The sequence below is a fragment of the Carettochelys insculpta genome, chromosome 2, assembly GCF_033958435.1.
Source record: "Carettochelys insculpta isolate YL-2023 chromosome 2, ASM3395843v1, whole genome shotgun sequence".
Taxonomy (NCBI): Eukaryota; Metazoa; Chordata; order Testudines; family Carettochelyidae; genus Carettochelys; species Carettochelys insculpta.
Window position 1 is genome coordinate 222,440,674 of NC_134138.1, and position 19,158 is coordinate 222,459,831.

Sequence of the window (19,158 nt, forward strand, 5' to 3'; positions counted from 1 at the left end):
AGCTGTGGTATTTTCCCAGTATTCTAATTGATACACTGATCATGTGTGAAACATAGTTGAAAAAAATCGTCTATCTGTAACTAGGACTGAAGGCCCATAAGATTACTAGTGATTATATGCTAATTTGTCATGGTCATAAATCTGCACCTGTTGTATACTTCACATTTTTATTTGTCAGATCAAAGCATTCCAGCTCGTCTTCCTGTGCATAACTGCTACCATGAATTTGGTAAATGCCTTTTTGCTCAAGTAACACATGCTTCAATTCTTTTGTTTTGATATTATTTTATCTTTTACAATTGTTTATCTGTAGATTGTTTAATTTTGAAATTAATATATGCTGAGACATTTGAAGTCAAGCAAAGCAAATTAACATATAAAGTACAGATACACCATTTTTATCACTAAATGGAACACACATTTGAGCTAGTATCCTATACTGTTTTGTGGCTGAATTTATCAGAAAAAATATAGCATCTAGTTAGTTTTAAATTGTTCATTTTGAAAGAGTAGTGTTTGGATTTGTCACTGTATTTCAGTATATTTACATTTAGATCTTTTCCGGAACTCTGCAAAATGCCAGGAAGTTCATAAATTAAACTTTTAGATATTACATTTTTACTATATTTCACTTTTGTTAGCATCGTGAGGAATCAATAGGTATAAGGAGGGTTTAGTTGACCTATGTCTCTCAAATAAAATTATGAACTAAGGCCAAAATTTTCAGATTAAGAGCACACAATTTGACTAATTCATGCTGGACCCTCAGCACTTTTGAAAATCTAGCCACCTACTTAAATATACAGGCTGTAGATTTAGGCTAGGATTTTCAAGTGTTGCATTGGGAGTTAGGTGTCCAAATTCCACTGTAGTTTAGTGGCAACTGGGCAGTAAAATCCTTTGTGCTCCATTCAGATTTAGGGAATAAAGGTTTACTAAGGGTTTAGCAATTTTTCTTTGTTGTCTTATGCTTATTGTTTGTTAAAATAATACTATTTACAAAAAAAAAATACTCAGTTCATATTTTTGTGTGGATTTTCTTTGTGAATGAGGCAGAAGTGATTATTAATAATCTGGTATGAGTTGATTTCATATGATGAAATGGGTATTCTAGGTAGGTTATTTTCTTGTATCTAAATATTTTGATAAAAATTAAGTTATTTCCTTAATAGTGTCAGTCTGTAAACTAATATTTTGGCATATGTAACGTAGAACACAAGTATAATAGACCCTATGTAGAGACATCTGTTTTTAAGATTTTTCAGATTGTTTTTGACTTGGTCAGATACCATTGTGATATGAAATGTTAAGATAAAAATTGAAAGCCGAATGTATTGTAAAAATCAATATTGACAGTTACTGAATTTGCACAAGATCTTAAAATGAACACCTAGTATTTGGTGCTATAAATCTTTGCAATATATCTGTAAATATTAGTTCACTGTATCACCCCATGCAACTTTTAAAAATCCAAAACACAGTTTTTACTATAGATGCATAATGAAGCATTTAACAAAAAAAAACAAAAAAAACAAGAATTTTCTTTCTCTCCACCACAGCTAAGTTAAAAACACAGGGTCTGTGGATTATCTGACACTGACAGTTTATTTCTGCATCAGGCTCCAAAGGAACTCAAAGAATAAAAGTTAGGGTTCTATAGCAATGAAAGAGTGGTCTGCAGTTGGGTACCTCCTCTCAGAACCACTGTTACTGCGCATTCAAATGATGGTGTTCAAAAGAAAGCTGCTCCTTGAGTTGCAGCTTTGCTGTTTTTCTTTGTAGTCTGGTTTTGAAGGTTTTCGGAGAAGGATGGTTACTTTTTAATCCATTATTGAGTGTCCAGGGAGGTTAGTGTTCTCTTACCAGTTTATGTAGGTCACCTTTCTTATGTTTGTTTTGTATCCCCTTACATTTCATCCAGTTTGGCTATATACATGCTGGGTGGGGGGCGGGCAGCATTGGTGACACATACCACATTAGTAGATGTGCAGGTGGATGTGCCGCTAATAGTGTGGGTTATGTGGTTAGGGCCTGTGACTGTGTCACTTGTATAGATATGTGGTCAGAGTTGGGAACGCTTGATAAGAAAACCGCTTCTTTTGATATATACATCCCTGCCTCTGTAATTTCTGCTCCAGTGCATCTAACAAAGTGGGTTTTACCCATGAAAAGCTATGCCCCAGTAAATCAGTTAGTTAGTATTTAAGGTGCCACAGGACTCCATATTTTTCTGGCATTACAGACTGACAGCTACTCCTCTGATATTTAAACCTAGTTTAATGTTAAAATAAAAGCCTTGAATAATTCCATCCTAGGAAAAGAGATTTCAGACCAGAAGAGAAACTAATTATTGACTTCTTCAGAAAGACAAGTTATAGGATGCAGTAGCAGAAACACTAAGATTCTTTTAACAAATGTAGTAGATTCTGTTTTAATTGCCTGAGATGGAATACAGGCTTTCTGATTATACTTAGCCATTTAATCCATGTATCTAGGTGGATGACAATATTCCTCTTAGAGTAATGCTGCTCCTTATGGATGAAGTCTTTGATTTAAAAGAACGCAATCAATGGCTAAGAAGAAATATAAAAAATCTACTGCAACAGCTTATTAGAGCAACATATGGAGACACAATCAACAGGTACCATCTTTTTTATTCATGCTCAATACTGGTATGAGTGTGATTCATATCTATACGTTATATAGTCACAGTGTCCTAATGTCTGTGCGTCTGCAAATGCAAGGTCACTGCTTGGATGCATTACTTTCTTTCTGACTTTGTAAATAGGTTGTTAAAGATGGAATTCTCCCCTCTCCCCCCACCCTTTTTTTGTACTAGGTCATTTTTGGTGTCAGTTCAAAGATGGAGAGTGTCCTATATGAATTTATTTAAAAAGTGTAATTTACAAGAAAATAGCCCTTGCATATCTTAATATTGTGACTTCTTATTCCTATGGATATCTGCTGTTGATGTTTAAGCTTTTCATAAACTTCGCTTTATATACTGTGTGACTTCTAGTGGTTTATTACTTCCTGCACTATTAAACAATTTCAGTCAATCAAATGGCCATAAACTGAAACCCTACAATCTACCAGAATGGATGTATTATATATAGTTTTTCTGTATGTATCAGAACTAGTGGTCAGCATAACCATTTTTGGTTGGAAAATGCCAATTGGTCAAAGCTCTAAATTTTCGTAGGAAAAGGATGATTTTGATAAACTTTGACTCAAAAAATTGGAAGTAAATCATAATTGTCACAATTTCATTTTGATAATTTCAAAAAATTCAATGGTTGAAGTCAAAATAAAGCATTTGGAAGTTATGGAAAGAAAATGTTTTGATCCAGACTGAAAATATTTTTGATTTTTCTGTTTGTGGAAAGTCTGAGATTTTGACTTTTCATGTAATTTGAGATTGGACAATGTTTTGATATTTCCAGTTTTGGTGGGATGGAAAAACTGTTTCCTTCTCAGATCTAGTAAATTATATAGGAACTTACTGTACTAGTTTTCCTATTTAAACATTTTAAGCAGTTTAAGCCCGTTAAGACTTTTGTTTTTATATCTGTTAAATATACTTCAGCTGTTTAAAGATCTTTTAAAAACATAGTCCCATTCGACAAAAATGCAGTGCTGTTTAATACATATTCTGTTCATAAATATTTCAAAGATGGGTAGAGAAAATAGCACTATTCTAATCTTCCAATTTTCCCATCCCACTAATAGGGCACTATTACATAATTCCGCAAGTTTAGCCGCCAAGAAGCAAGAGATAAAATAAATTATTAATCCTGTATCAGGAATACCTTCAGTTACCATCTTCAGAATAAAATCAAGGAAACTAAAGCAATTTCCTGACCTTTTTTTGTGCTTAGAGATGGGACTTAATAAGTGATCTGTTTGTTCTCTTCTTATGGGCTATGTGGCTGGGCCATGGGCCCCTGCATGTGCAGCTGAGAAGTATTCTACACTGTGCTGGTCAGGATGGAATAGGAGAGACGGGAAACAGGAGGGGAGGTCTGGCAGTTCATAACCACCAGAAGCATGGGTCAAAGTGGTATTCTACACAGCTGCAGACAGATGAGGATGGCAGGCTGTGGCCACCAGAGGGAAGAAGATCAGGAAGAATTTCACACAGCTAAAATCAATTGGAACCTTCCAGTTGTGTGGGATTCCTCCTGATCCTCTTCTCTCTGGTGGCCATAGCCTGCCAGCCTCATCTGTCTGCAGCTGTGTATCATGACACCTTGATCTCTTGCTTCTGGGGGTAATGAACTGCCAGTCTTCCTCTCTGATTTCCCCTCTCTCCAATTCTTTAGCATCCAGCTCATTGTAGACACTATGGAAGATATCTAGCAAAATCCAGCTGATCTCTGGAAATAGACATACGTGGAACATGCAGATGAAAATGTATAAGAAAATCAGCTTGCCCACACTAATCTCCAACCATGTAAGCAAAGCAGATTGTTCTTGTAGGTTCGACATTCAGAATAATTGGAAGCACATTCTGGAAGGCAGAGGTGGATGATAAAATGGTGTGCTACATTACTAAAGCCAAGACAGGAGATATTACTCTGATTGGATGGATTTTTGAAGCTGACCTCTGGGGATCTGTTACTGGTGGTTCATATAAACATTAATTACACTGTGTTGCTGGATAGCTCGCAGATAAAATTACTTAATTGAGGTTGGCTCCATAGTAACTGCCACCAATAAAATAAATAATCTTTGGAAGTTTAGGTTCTTCCTAGCTCAAAGATGGTGCATCCAACCTGGGGTGATCTTTTCTTGACAAATAAACAACCGATTTCAGAACTGCTTAAGTACAGTTGATCGTGAATTGATCGCATCTGTAATGTGCAAACAGAATAAACTCCAGACAGAGTACTGTAAAGAGGCCAATTTCACAAAGCTGAGAACAATTGAGCCAAATCAATCCGAGAAGAAAAATGTAATCAGAACAATCTGAATGACTGGGAGTTGTTTATGGACACTTTCAAAGCCACAGTCCTACAATCAAAAAAGAAGGTCGTATTTGTTAAAATCCAATGAGGTTCATAGGAGAAGTGAGGATAGCTATAAACATCAAAAGAATAAATAACAAATGGAAGAAAGGGGAAGTTCGTAGTAAAGAAAATAAATCAAAGCCTGGAAATCACATAAAATTGGGAAAGTAATAAAGAAAGACAAGGAGATAGATATGGCCACCAGAGTTAAAGTTCATAATAAGGTTAACAATTTTAGGGGAAAAAATCTTAACAGTGTCAATGTTCTAAACATTTGTTCTAAAAATGAGCCAGATATAATCATAGTGGGTGTTGATGATGATTATAATACTCTTTCCAGTCCATTGACCTCTTAGGTTGATGTAAAACAGCAGCTACTTGGTTAGGCAATTTTTAATAAATAAGGAGGTGCAAGTAACTTGCATTCAAGAGTAAAAAGCTGTCTGAAGAATTTTCTGGACTGCTAATTTTGATTTTCAGTAACTCGTGGAATACTGGGGAAGTTACAGTAGACTGGAAGACAGCAAGTGTTGTGGTATGATTTAAAATTAAGGTCACAGTGATAAGACTAAATACCTAGATGGTAGGGGTGAACTAGGTATTTTATAGTCTTGTCAGTCTGACTTTGGTCCCAGGCAGGAGGATAATACAATTGATGCAAATAAATCAACATGGGTTTATGGAAAATTGATCTTGTCAAACTAACTTGTAATCATACCCAAAAATGTCAAACTTTGGCTCATGTAATAAGACTTCCGTAATGCATTTGACACGATTAAACTAGGACAATACAATATTAATATGCCACAAATTAAATTAATTGAGAGATGGCTAGTTGAAAGGTCTCAGTGCAATTGTAAATGTGAGTGATCATTGACTCTGTGGTTCTTGACCTTACACTTTTTAACTTTTTTTTTAAATCAATGATCTGGAAGAAAATGAAAATCATCACTGATAATTTGTAGATGATAAAAAATTGAGGGAAGTAGTAATAATGAAGACTAAGTCACTGATACAAAAGAGTCTGGATATTTGGTAAACTGGGTGCAAGCAAACAATGAATTAAATGAAAATATGTACATCAAGAATACATAGGAAATGAAAATATATGCATGTAAATGAAAATGTATCCATCTAGAACAAAGAATGTAGGCCATGCTTGCATAATAAGGGCTCTGTATTAGGAAACATGATACTGTAGAAGATTTTGGTGCTATGGTGGATAATTACCTGAACATGAGCTCCTCACGTCATACTGTGGCCAAATGTATTATTGTTATCCTGGGATATGTAAATAGGGGAATTAAGGTGGTAGTAGTAGAGAAGTTTTACCTTTTGATTTGGCACTGCTGGAATAGTGCCATATACTGTCCACAATTCAAGAGGGATGTTGGTAAGTTTCAGAGGGTTCAGGGAAAAGGCATGAGAATGATTAAGGATTTGAAAACATGCTTTAATTTTGAGACATTTAAGGTGATCGATCGATTTTCTCTTATCAAGGAGAAAGCTAAGAGTGACTGGATTGTAGTCTCAGAGGTAGCTGTGTTAGTCTGTATCTTCGAGAACAACAAGAAGTCCTGTGGCACCTTATAAACTGAGATATTTTGGAGTATAAGGTTTCACAGGCAAAGACCCGCTTACATCTGATGAAGTTGATCTTTGCCCACGAAAGCTTATGCTCCAAATATCTGTTAGTCTATAAGGTGCCACAGGACTTCTTGTTGTTCTGGATTGTAGTCTGTACATGGGAAACAGAAATGTGATAGTCTGTTGTAACTATCAGACAAAGATGATATATCCAGTGACTGAAAACTGAAAGTTCTTTGGTTGCTCTACTGTCTGCATCAATGTGATGTAATGATCTAATCTGTTTGTAAGAGGGGAGAAGAAAGGGTAAATTACTAATGGCAATCTTTGATTTTTCCATCCTTCTGTTTTTTATCCTACTTCTGTTGGGGTAAACATATTTAACTTTGTAAGTATGTAAAATGCAAAAGGAAAACAGATTAATTTAAACCTCAAATGAGACCAAGGAAGAAACGCTAGGCTTTCTGGTGTGATAAATTGATCCCCTTTGAAAACTAAGATGAAAGCAATCACTGATTTTTCTCACTTGGATTTTAGAAAAATAGTTGATCATGTTGACTGGATGACATCTCCTGAGCAAGTAGCAGATGCAGTGAAGCAGTTTAGGTATGTGTTATATATTTCTTTTTCAAAACTGCTGCAAAGTGAAGTGAATTTTTACCTGTAAAGGCCAACTGGTATCTAATGGTTGTCTTCTTACCTCACCAATGGAATCTGTTTAAGCTGTCAGACCCTAAGTCCTCCCTGTTCCACTTCATACTAGAAATTCTGCCTCTGTATGAGATTCAGATTATTTCTTACTCTGAAGATTTTGATATGTAAATTATCATTACTTGAACAGAGAATGTTCTGTGTCTAGTCTCTTGGGGCTTGTCCACACTTGTCCCCAACATCAAAGAGGGCATGGTAATCAGGGCCACGGGATATTACTAATGAAGTGCTGTGGGTTACCAGAAAGCTCAAAATAAGCAGTTATTTCGAACTCCAGTGCAGTGTAGACTGTTCTGGGTTCAAAATAAGATGCCTCAAAATAAGTTAAGCAACTATAAGAATCCAACTATACGGTATTTAGTTTTAGTGGGGGATCAGTCAATTTGATGTTAATTTGAACCTTTTGTACTGTGTAGCTCTGATTGGTTACCATTGAACTTGCTTCAATGTAAGACACTTTACCCATCAGTATTTGTTTCAATCCACTGTTTAAGAGTATACAACAATTTTGTAAAAGTTACGAATAGGTAGTGAATGTTGTAACCCTTTCCAAAAAAACAAAAACAAAAAAATAAATAAATAAGACTAGGTCTGTGCTTGCCTCCAATTTTGAAGGGGGCATGTTAACCAGGGTGACGGGAGATTACTAATGAAGTGCTGCGGCACTTCATTAGGCTAATTTTCCCCTGCGGCAACTTAGAAGTGGCAAACCCCTGAGGAGTAAAGGGACTTTGAAGTAATACGGGCACTTGGAAGTGTCCATGGCTACACGCATGCCAGCACTTTGAAATTTGCCACCTTTTTTTTTGGAAACGGATACTATCTTCACTACCTATTCTAAACTTGTGCCAAATTTTTGTATACTTCTAAACAGTGGATTGAAACTTAAATACTGATGGGTAAAGTGTCTTGTTTTAGTTCATTAGGGTGACCATATTTTTCTGTACTGGGTATGGGACATGTGGTAAAATTCCTTACATTGGTTACCATTGAACTTGCATCAATCAGCTATACAGTATAAAGGTTCAAATTAACATCAAACTGACTGATCGCCCCCACTAAAAAGAAATACTGTATAGTTGGATTCTTACAGTTGCATTGCATATTTCGAGGCATCTTGTTTTGAACCCAGAACAGGCTACACTGCACTGGAGTTCGAAATAAGTGCTTGTTTCAAGCTTTCTGGTAACCCTCATACAAGAAATACCATGAATGAAATGTCATGCTATTTCGAGCAAGGTGTTTGGCTGTATGGTTTTTATTTTCGGATAACATATGTATCCTGTAATAGAAATGATAGTGAAGCCTTAGTCTGAGTGTATTTCATAGTTTCTCCAAAAGCAGACTAAATCCCTAAACTGTGATTCATGATTTATATTCATGATTGGGTTTATATACCAAATTAAAACTGCTTTTCCAACAGTGTAAGAACTCACTTTTACTTTGTCCTGATCCTAGTTATTGCATACATCATGAACCCAAGTGCAGGCTGTTGAATACCTTTCCAAAAGAGTGGTTCCACATAAGTAGCTTCAGTGTTCTGTCATTTATCCAACAGAGGAATCTCCCTGGGTCTCTGATGTTGGAGCGGTGGGAACTGGACTGGCTTGGTTGCTGCTCCCCCACCCACCTTGTCACTCTGGAGTATAGCGGTCCTCTGGCTTGTTGTTCCCTGTGATCATTCTGAAGTATCTCTCCCTGCTATCAGAGCCTTCCCCTTTGGTTTGATGATAAACAATCGCATTCCACACACATCCATCATCCTGACACAACCAAGCCCTCACCTTCCTTTAAGTTATGATAAGGGAAATCGCATGCCAAATTTCATGGTCCTAGTTCTTAACTGTTTAGGGGAAGTTCTTCAACAGATTCATGGACATGCATATGGACACAGGAAACACACACAAACTTTCTGAAATGTATAGTAGATAATTTCAGCTGTATTTCGGTGTTTCTGACAGGGAAGAAGTGGAAGTGGATGTGTAAATTTTCCCATGAGGCTCAAACAGACTTCTATATTGGCGTATACAGAGACTAGTATACTACTCTTAGGGTGCATCTACACTACAAAATTACTTGTTAATTTTGAAATAAGGGGCTACTTTGAAGGATCCTGCAGAGCATCTACATACTCTTTTCCTTACTTCAAAGTGAACTTTGAAGTAAGGGGGGCTAACTTCAAAGTCACTACTCCATTCTCAGAAATAGAGTGGTGCCCTATGTCGAAGTAGGATGTGTGTAGACATTCTGCACATACTACTTTGAAGTAAAGGGTCCGCAATAGCAATGGCCCCAGAGAGCACAGAGACGCTCTGGCCAGCTTAGGCAGGGCTCTATGATCCCTGCTGGCTGCCTGACAGAAACCAGCTCCCTCGCAACCCCAGTCAGGAAGCTGTGTGTGTGCCGCAAGCAGGGGAACCACTAGCTCCCTACTGCACAGCCCCCCTTGAAGCCCCAGCTGGCAATGGCATTGCCCCCAGAGTGCGCTGACTCCCCATAGCCCACCGGTGAGTACCCTGAGGGATCTCAGCAGCTGGCAAAGCAGCATCACAAGAGGGACCTCTCTTGAAGTGATGCCGAAGTGCAAGACCTCCTCTCACCATGAGGGAACAAGGGGGTCCTGTGGTGGATGGGAGTGTGGCACCACAATTCTGATACCTACAAGTGCCTGGCAAGGGGGTTCGCTTGCCAGGGGAAACCTGTCCGGACCGACGAGGGCATCTGGATTAGGGTCAAGGAGTTCCAGAAGCAGTACTGCTGGGTGAGGGACGTCCACAGCCTCTCAGGGGCACAGCCCATCTGGTGCCCCCATTATGAGCAGTTCCACCAACTCCTGGGGCCCAAGGAGGTCCAGCCCCCCGAGTATGAGGTAGACACTGCTGCATCACCACCTGAGATGGAAGAGGAGCTGGAGGTGGTGACTGCTGAGGAGCTGGGACTCTCAGGAGACACCATCCCCTCCCGAGGGATCAGGGGACCCAGCTGGGGAGCGAATCATGAGGGTTTCAGCAGTGGGAACCTCATCATCGCTCTCCCTTCCAAGTGGTCATGCCAGAACCTCTCCAGCCATGCTTCCCCTGAGTGTGTGGAGGTACTTGCAGGTAGGCACTAGGTGTTCAGAATGCCTCAGGGCCTGGGGAGGGGAAGCTTATGGATGGCGGGGGGCCATGTGCTTGGCCAGTGCACGTGCCTGCAGCCCTGCCTAGTTTTGCAGGCGCATTCGCTTGGGAAGGCCAAGGAGGGCGCAGCGAATCCAGCCCCATCTGTACTGTGCGGGCACTCTCCTGCCCCTGGTATCCCACAGGGCCCCCAGACCACCAGGCAATGGACAGCAGTTAGAGTGGGAGCCCCGAGTCACAGCGTCAGGACACATGACTGATGGGCTGTCCCCTTCTGTCTGCACAGTCCTGCCGTCTGGGAGCCACCCCAGGGCTGCCTGTGACCAGCCCTCAGGCAGTGCGGTCCAGGAGGCTAGCACGCCACCTCGGGATGCTTCCCACTGGAGTCGCCACCAGCCCGGATGCTTCCATCACAGGAGGGAGGACGAGGCAGCCACACATACAGCCGTCCTGCGGGAGCTGACAGCTCTGGTGGGAGACCCTAGCTGGCAAGGGAGCAGGAGGTTTGGAGACCCTTACCCAGGCTGTCACCACCTGCCTCATCCATCATCAGCCTCTTCCACTGCTCCTTCCCCCCACCCCCCCAGCTCCCACCACAGGTGCTGACTTCCGGGCACTAGCAGAGTGGTTGGTGGCCAGTGTAACAGAGGGCAAGCTGACCCCTTCTGTCCCTGCCCCATACCCCCTACTGACCCTGACGTTGTTGCCCCCCTTCCATGCCCCTACCTCCCTGCAGTTCCAGCCCCATCCCTGCCTCAAAGTGGTCCACAGACCCTGGTGGCAGGGGCTCCTGCATCAGTCCGAGCCCCCCCCACCCATCCCAGCACCCTCTCCCAGTTCAGTCACCCATCCCAATACCACCCCAGAATCCCTGTTGTACATAGTTCCCTCATGTAAATAGTTCCACACGATGACATGTTCGTATGTTTTCAAAGTTTATTTTGCACAAAGAAGACCTGCGTTCTTGCACCGCAAACCTGTGTCCCTCTTGTGCGGTGGGGGAGGGTCATTGTGGGCCCCAGTCGAAGGCCTCCCGCAAGGCCTCCCTGACCTACGGCATGGGACACTGGGCATTTGCTCAGACCTGGTGGTGGCCTCGACAGCCCTGACCTGGACAAAGGGCTCCCGTTTGCTCTCCACAATATTGTGGAGAGTGCAGCAGGCGACAGCCACCACTGGCACGTTCAGGAAGCTGACCTGCAGCCTCATGAGGAGGCACCTAAAATTACCCCTTCAGCTGCCCAAATGCCTGCTCCAGGGTGCTCCTGGGTGGTTCAGGTATGCACTGAACTGGTCCTGGGTTGGGTTGGTGCATCTGGTGTAGGGCCTCGTAAGCCACAGGTGCAAGGGGTATGTGGCGTCGGCCACAATGCAGAAGGGCATCGTGATGTGTCTCACTGGGATCTCTGATGGGGGAGGTAGGTCCCCTCCTACATTCTGTGGCTGAGACACAAGTTTCTGAATACCCAGGCATCTCAGCCTTGCTGGACCATCCTGCGTAGATGTCCATACCGTGAATGGGCCATTAGCATCCACAAGGGCCTGGAGGATGACAGAGTGGTAACTCGTTCTGTTTATGAAGGCCCCTGCGCTATGGTCTGGGGCACAGATCGCAATGTGCATGCCATTCAGTGCACCAAAACAGGTGGGGAACGCCAGGTCCCCAACAGTGGTCACCTGGCAGAGAAGGAGAGTGTTGATTGCCTGGATGACCTGCATGTGGTGCAAGAGAGACGCATCCATGAGTTTGTGGCCTAATGGTCCTCGGCCTTGTGCAGCGTCACCCCTTGCTGGGTGCCCCCCCATGGTGGATGCATGTCCCCATCCTGTCTTATCTCCCTCAGGACTTGCCCACCCTGAACTGATGTCCAGTAGAGCAGTGGCTGTCTGGGGTGGCAGGTTTCCAGAGGGCAATGGCTACCATCTTATGCTGGGGGACTGTGGGCCACATCCTGGCGTCCCAGTGCTGGGGGGCTGTGGTGAGCCAGTGGCACAGCTCCTCAATGTCTGCTGGGTCATCTGGAGGTTTTACAACCACTGAACATTGTCCTGGTCCCCCAGCACACTGCAGTCCACCAGGTGGTGCTGGTGAGAAAGCTCCAGCATTGCCGGATCACCGGGATGTGGTGCAGCCACACCCCTGCCAGAGGGTCTCTAGGGTGGGGGCTATGTGTCTGGCCCTGCGCTGCTGCTGCATGATGGCCACCAGCAGCGTTGCCAGCAGGCAGGCCATGATCTGCATGAGATCCACCTGGGGGAGCTGCTGGGGATCCATGCTGGATCCCCCAGGGGCTCGGCTGTGTGTGAAGGGCGTGCTGTGTTGTGTGCAGCCTGGCAGCCCTGAGCATGTGCTGAGTGGGGGGTGTTGGAAGGGGCCCTTTAAGAGGTGGGCTGGCTGGTCGCCCGAAGGGGCTCGTTGGCCATGTGACCGCTGCCTGCATCATGTCATCCTGGCCCCTTACTTCAAAGTAGGGGCTATTGTGTGTAGAAACTTTCCTTGGAAGTAAGGCAGAAGTGCTTTTTATATGTAGATGCTCTACTTCGAAACTGCTTACTTCAATGTTGTTTTGTAGTGTAGATGTAGCCCTAATAACATAACAGTAGTGCTACTTTGAAATAAAAGAAATTAACAAGAAATAATATTGTTATTCTCCTGTTTCTGAAATATACTTCAGGTGATTAACAAAAGCATTTTAAGTATTAATAAAATATTTACATCAGCATGTGTCTGAGTATGGTTTCTATTTTGGGATGCAAATGTATCCCGCAATAGAAACCCCACAGCCAAACACCATGCCAAATACTTGACTGCTTTTTGTTTTGATAGTGTATGAACTAGCACGGCTTACTCTCTGTTACCGTGCCAAATAGTATTCCATTCACCCTACCCTTCATCAGGAGGGGGATAGTGGGAAGATTGAAATAGGCACTTATTTTGGAAGTTCAAAATATGTTACCTCAAAATAAATTATGCAATTAGTGCAACAGAAATTGCCGATGTTACTTCAAGGTAAGGCTACAAAGTAACTCTAGCCTCAGTGCTTTCAGCTGGTTTGCATTATGCAATGAGGTAGATCAGAGGATTTAAAAATGCAATTTTTTTAAAGAACTTGTTTTTGTGTTTGTTACAGAGATGCCTTTTGGCCCAATGGCATTTTAGCAGAAACTGTTCCACGTAGGGACAAAGCTATTAGAATGCGAACGAGAGTGGCAGGGAAAACTAAGCTATTGGAGATAATGCCAGGTGAGTGAGGTTTGAATATTTTAATGTTGTTATTATTGGTATTGTACTTATTACATTTTATATTACTAGTGAAGTTGGGCGTGGGGGGGCAGTCTTCATGTAAACATAAAAGGAGAGAAAATACAAGCTGGAGCTCTATAGTCCAGACTTTCATAGTCCAGCAACATCTGTTGTCTAGCATCCCCATGAGCGCTCTTTGGCTGGAGTAGTCATGGGGAAAAGACAGGCCCTCACACTCAGCAACTCCTCCCAGAGCTTCTGGAGCACTGCAAATCGCTCATTTGTGGTGCTGGAGCTCAGGGAGGGAGGGGAAAGAGCAGGGACTGCAGGGATACTTGAGGAAAGAGGCAGGTGGGCTGAGGGGCCCAGCAGGGCTGTGCTGCTGTATGCCCCTCTCCCTGGGCTGCAGGGCTGTGCAGCCATCCTCCCTCCCCTCCCTTAGTACCTGGTTTATCAATACCGGCCCTTCTGCTACTCTTGGAGAAGAGCCCCACAGCCAGCAGTGGCAGAGGGGCCTGCTTGACCACCCAAATCCAGCAGATACCCTGGTTCAGGACCAGTCAGGGAGGTACAACCTGTACTGAATTTAATATTCATGGAGTAACTGTGTCTAATTCAGCCCTTATGATTAATTATAAGATTGAATGTTTTTGGTTTAGTTTGCCAGCTTGAGATTTTTCTTAAAACCAGTATTAAATTAAACTACAGAATTTCTTTCAAGTCTTGTGTGTGCATACTGTATCTACTGTGAAAAAGTCAGTCCTTATTCCAGCGCCTCTGGCCTCTGTTCAGTCCATTAGGACCACTTAAGTGCCCTGTTGCCCTTGCTGGGGCAAAGGGTGATCGAGGGGGACCCCAGCCCCTGCCCACTTGTGCCGGATTCCAGCCCAGGGACCCTGTGCAGCTGCCACTGGGAGGAGTTGACTTCCTTGGCACAGCAGCTCTTCTCCCTCAGCCACTTCCCCAGACGATTCCCCCTGGTACCTTCTCCGGGCTGTAGCAGTCATGGGTCCTCACTCTTGATCTGTAGAAGCTCCCATCTGATCTCTGGTGTTCCTGCTGTTCCTCTCAAACCTGTTCCCCCCCACCCCCCTTTCTCCTTGCATGTCTCTGCTCACCTTTCACACTCTCCCTCCCCCATCCTTCCCACTGTGAAGGGTTTTAAAGGCCTGTTGTTAGTCCAGTCACTGGGGACAGCTGCCCTTAATTAGGCTGAGCCATCTCCCACCCAGCTGCCTGTGATTGTCTTGCAGGCCCTTCTGCTTGTTTGGGCTCTCCCTGAGGAGCTCTGCACCCTGGCCCTGCCACACTAGATACTAACAGACAGTAAAATGTATAACATTGTTTTGCGTATGCATTACCAGTAAATACAACTGCAATGATTTTCAGAGATCTGTACTATTAGAATGAAACCTTTTTCTTTATGGAACTGTTTTATTCTAATTCAATTTTTTCTTGCCTGTAAGCTTGTAAGAGACCCTTTCTATAAGCCTGACTGAATATTGCAATGGTTGGTTTTACAAGGAGTTCTACCTTTCCTATTAGTTAACCTAAATACATTTAAAATGTATATTAAACTACTTTATAACTCTTGTCATTTGTGTAGATGAGCTGAGGCACATCATAGGTGCTGAGACAACACGGAAGGGCATTCTTCGGGTCTTTGAAATGTTTCAGCACACTCAACTAAATAAGAGAATGGTATATGTCTTTCTGGAGGGCTTCCTGGAAACCTTATTTTCACAATATAAGTTCCACGAGCTCTTCAGCAAACTGCATTCACGGTCAAAGCAGATGCAGAGATACAGGCAGAGACCACAGTCTTCTCAAGCGCCTTCCTTACAGAAAAGGTGACACTCCAAACTTTGAAGCTGGTGTTTGTTTGTCCAGGACTACTGGTATGGGCATATTCTCTGGGTCTTAAAACTCACATGTTGTTATTTCTGCACCAGTCTTTTAGTCTCACATATTAGATTATTAATACATCCATAAGACCTGTGGATCTTCTCATCCTCACTTACATTGCAACCACTACCACGAGGGGATTTGTGTCTCAAGTGATTTGGTGCATCTTCATGCAACATTGAGAAGAATATCAGCCAGTTATGTAAGGAGACTGTTTCTTCCATTCCTGACTGAATCAGTGATTGCCAGCAATGAAAAGTGCAAAACTGTATTTTCTGAGGGCTAAGCAAAGCACAGCTACAGTGCCAATGAATGCTTTTGACTGTTTAGGCACTGGGAGATTGTGCAATGTGTGAGAATCAGGTGGGGTTTTGTTTGCATTATGATAAGGCATTGTGGGTCTTGATCAACATTCGTATGTATAAAGGCTGTGCTAACAGAAATAGAAGTCTTTAGAACAACTGGTTCTGGTGGGTGGGGGGGCGGTTGTTAGAGTATGTCCCAGCAGAAACAGCCACTGAATAGAAGCTGTGATAACTTGGACTTTACACCTGAATCAACTTCACCTTCATTTATTTTAAAAGAATAAGCTAACTTTGTGTCTGATTGGTTTTGTTATTCAGTGGCGTAAAGCAGAGGTGTGATAGAAAATAGACCCTTTATCCCAATGAATTTGTAGCTTTAATGGCCCTCTTCTGTTCTTATGGCACATGACATACAAATTGCATGTAGTATAAACAGAAAACGGGCATACGTTTTTTTTAAATTGAAATTATGCAATTAGTATCTTTTTTTTTTTTTTTTTTTAAAGCATATTTTCAGTAGGTTGGCAGTGACAGATGGGTAGGGATACATGTTCCAAACAGAGTAGATGCCACATTAAAAGAGTAGAAATTTGCAGTTAAAAAAAGCAAATTACACATAGGTTTTCTCAGTAAAATTAAGTACTTTTAACAGCCCATTGTACTGTACTATACCTTAAAATAGTCCTGGGATAACTATGTACCCTCACATGAAAGTTGTTAGAATTTCTTGGTGCCTCACTTACATAAGATTCTTCCAAACTTGATTAAACAGTCATTTGCAAACATTTGAAAATTCCTGAATCCAACACAATGTATATATGAAAATAAAAAAGGAAACACAACTACAATATTTTTAAATATTTTATTTTTGCATAATGTGAAATTTTATTAAATCTATTCTGTACAAAGGCCCCAAGTCTATACATTTACTTCCATAAATTAATGTCTGATCAAGAATAAAATAAAGATTAATTACCTTTGTTTGACTTTTAGCTATTGCAAAGTTTGCATCCATCTTTTTGGACTTCCCTTCTGTCTTGAGCTCCATCTTCTAGGAGAAAGGATTTGAACTGTGCACACTCCATTCTTTGCATTCCATTTTTTAAAAATGTCTAAAAAATTCTAAATTCTTAGCATTTGAGTAGTATCTGAATCAAGATAGTGACTTATGTCCAGATGGGAATGAAAGAGAGCTCCCTTGCCCTGGGGATGGGAAAGGGGACTTTTATGGGAACTTGCTGAGAGAAGGAACCAAAAAGGCCCTCAAAGATCAGGTCTGGAATCAAAATAGGCCAGGTTTTCATACTGTTCTTTTTTGCTTTTTGGTTCCATTCAGATAATTTTTTTTATCATATATCTGTTGTATTTGCTATGACTGACATTGTGTGATATATATATGTGTGTTCAAGTGCACTTGTTTTTCTTCTTTACAGATCTTTTTAGTAAAGTAAATTAAGTTCCTTCCTTTATGATTTCCCAGGAAACAAAGAGCACATGTGGAAGATTCCCTACCCACTGCCCCATTTATGTATTTTTCATCAGGTTCTAAAGAAACATAGTAATTAGGAACTGTTGGAATTAACCATTTTTCCTCACATTATTATAAAAGGTAGTTGGTATGGCAATGGTTGCAGTGTTGGTTGCTTACATGTCAGTCTAAAAATTATCCCTGTGGCAGTACGTATCAGCATAGTTGACATTTAAAAGGCAAAGTATCATGCAAGATTTGTGTTTGGTGGATAACATGATACATTAGCTATTGGAAGGTTGTGTCGGTAAAACATAATCTAGAAAAGAGTAAAAAATAATTATACCAAATTCTATTTTTGAGTTAAATTTGTAAATCACTTAATTACATATAGTGCTCAGAGATCAAAAGGATAATATGGCAGTCTGTGAAACCAGTGGTGCCTCTTCTCTATGGGCACCTGTGCTAGACTTCTGGAAGAACAATGGTCATGCTCATATGGTAGGTGATTTTACAATTACTTGGTACATACATTAAAAAAAAAAAGAAGAGAAAAAGAAAAAACAGCCCTGCAAGGAACATGAATTGTACATTATGCACCAGGCTTTAAAAAGATCATTACACTTCAATGCATTTACTGCATATACATGTAAAAGGCTTTGTTCTACTATTATATTTCAGAATGTGTGGGTTTTTTTTAAACTCTAGGCAGGAACCCTCAAAGATGATTTTTTTATCAGTGTGTGTATTAAAATGGTCTAGATGTTGACCGTTTAAAGTAATCAGCCCTGCCAATCTGTGTGATACATTATCCTGTAAATGCCCCAAAATTGAATGTTAAATTACAGCACTTAACTGGCTAGTTCTTTCTCCAAGCATTTGGGTGCTGCTACTAGCCATTGAAAATAATTGTGCCATTGTCCAACAAATGCACTTATTTTAGCCTTAATTCATTTTAAGTAAAAATGAACAGTTAAACATTTCATTTGGTTTGTCCTAAGCTTGCGTTGCTAGTGTTCGCTAGAACAAAACAATTAACTTTAATGCTACCAGAATGTGTACCAAATTTTTTAAGAAAAAAAATAAATTCCACAATCTAAATTTTAATTTTGTGCAATATTTTCATTTAACGCATGTATATTTGAATAATTGTAATATAAATGAATTTTTAATGTTTTGAGGTTTGTTTCGTCGCCTTAATCCAGCAACTTACGTTCTGTGGTGTTGTATCAGTTTATTTAAGGACTTGTTTTAAAAGTCTTGTTTGACACTCCTTATAATCTCTCTTGTTATCAGTGATCTTTGCTCAACTGAGCATGGCTCCTATAGTACAAGGGAAAATCTAAAGAGCACATCTTATGAATATAGCTGTTATAAATGACTCATGCATATCACTGTACAGTAAGTGTCAGCTGTGTGCCTAAGTGTTCTAATTATCTTCCCCTCCTCCCTTTTGTCTAACAAAGAATGAACACAAATAAGAATGTCATGGTTATTTTTACTGTATGGCAAAGGACTCTAAATTTTCATTTGGAGTTTGCAGTATGTTCTGTCCAATAGAAAAGCTGGAAAATATTACACTAATAAAGTATTAACAGTATTTTTTGCAGTCTGTTACTGGTTTGTTTCAAAATAGCCCTTCTCATCAGTAAATGGACATTATATCACATCAGGTCTGAAAAGTCACCACTGCTTTACCGAGTAGCAGTTGGAGGTTGAATAATTTGCAAATATTTGCCAAAGGAATATTTTCGCTACAGTTGTCAAAGATAGTGCTGAAGAAGTCCGCAAAGTCATTTTCACTGGTAAA

General features: G+C 41.1%; 1 protein-coding gene across 4 annotated transcripts in view; it reads left to right on the top strand.

The window, feature by feature from the left end:
* Nucleotides 1–18,948, top strand: part of SNX13 (sorting nexin 13) — a 147,722-nt gene extending 128,774 nt beyond the window's left edge. For 3 of the 4 annotated variants that reach the window (XM_074984652.1, XM_074984654.1, XM_074984653.1), the window contains exons 23-26: nt 2,496–2,641; nt 7,134–7,202; nt 13,558–13,670; nt 15,277–18,948. In XM_074984652.1, the coding sequence (XP_074840753.1) occupies nt 2,496–2,641; nt 7,134–7,202; nt 13,558–13,670; nt 15,277–15,524 (576 nt within the window). In that variant the 3' untranslated portion in view covers nt 15,525–18,948. Of the gene's footprint in view, nt 1–2,495; nt 2,642–7,133; nt 7,203–13,557; nt 13,671–15,276 lie in introns of those variants that run through there. The other variant, XR_012644048.1, reaches the window with a different exon arrangement.
* The last annotated feature ends 210 nt before the right edge of the window (nt 18,949–19,158 follow it).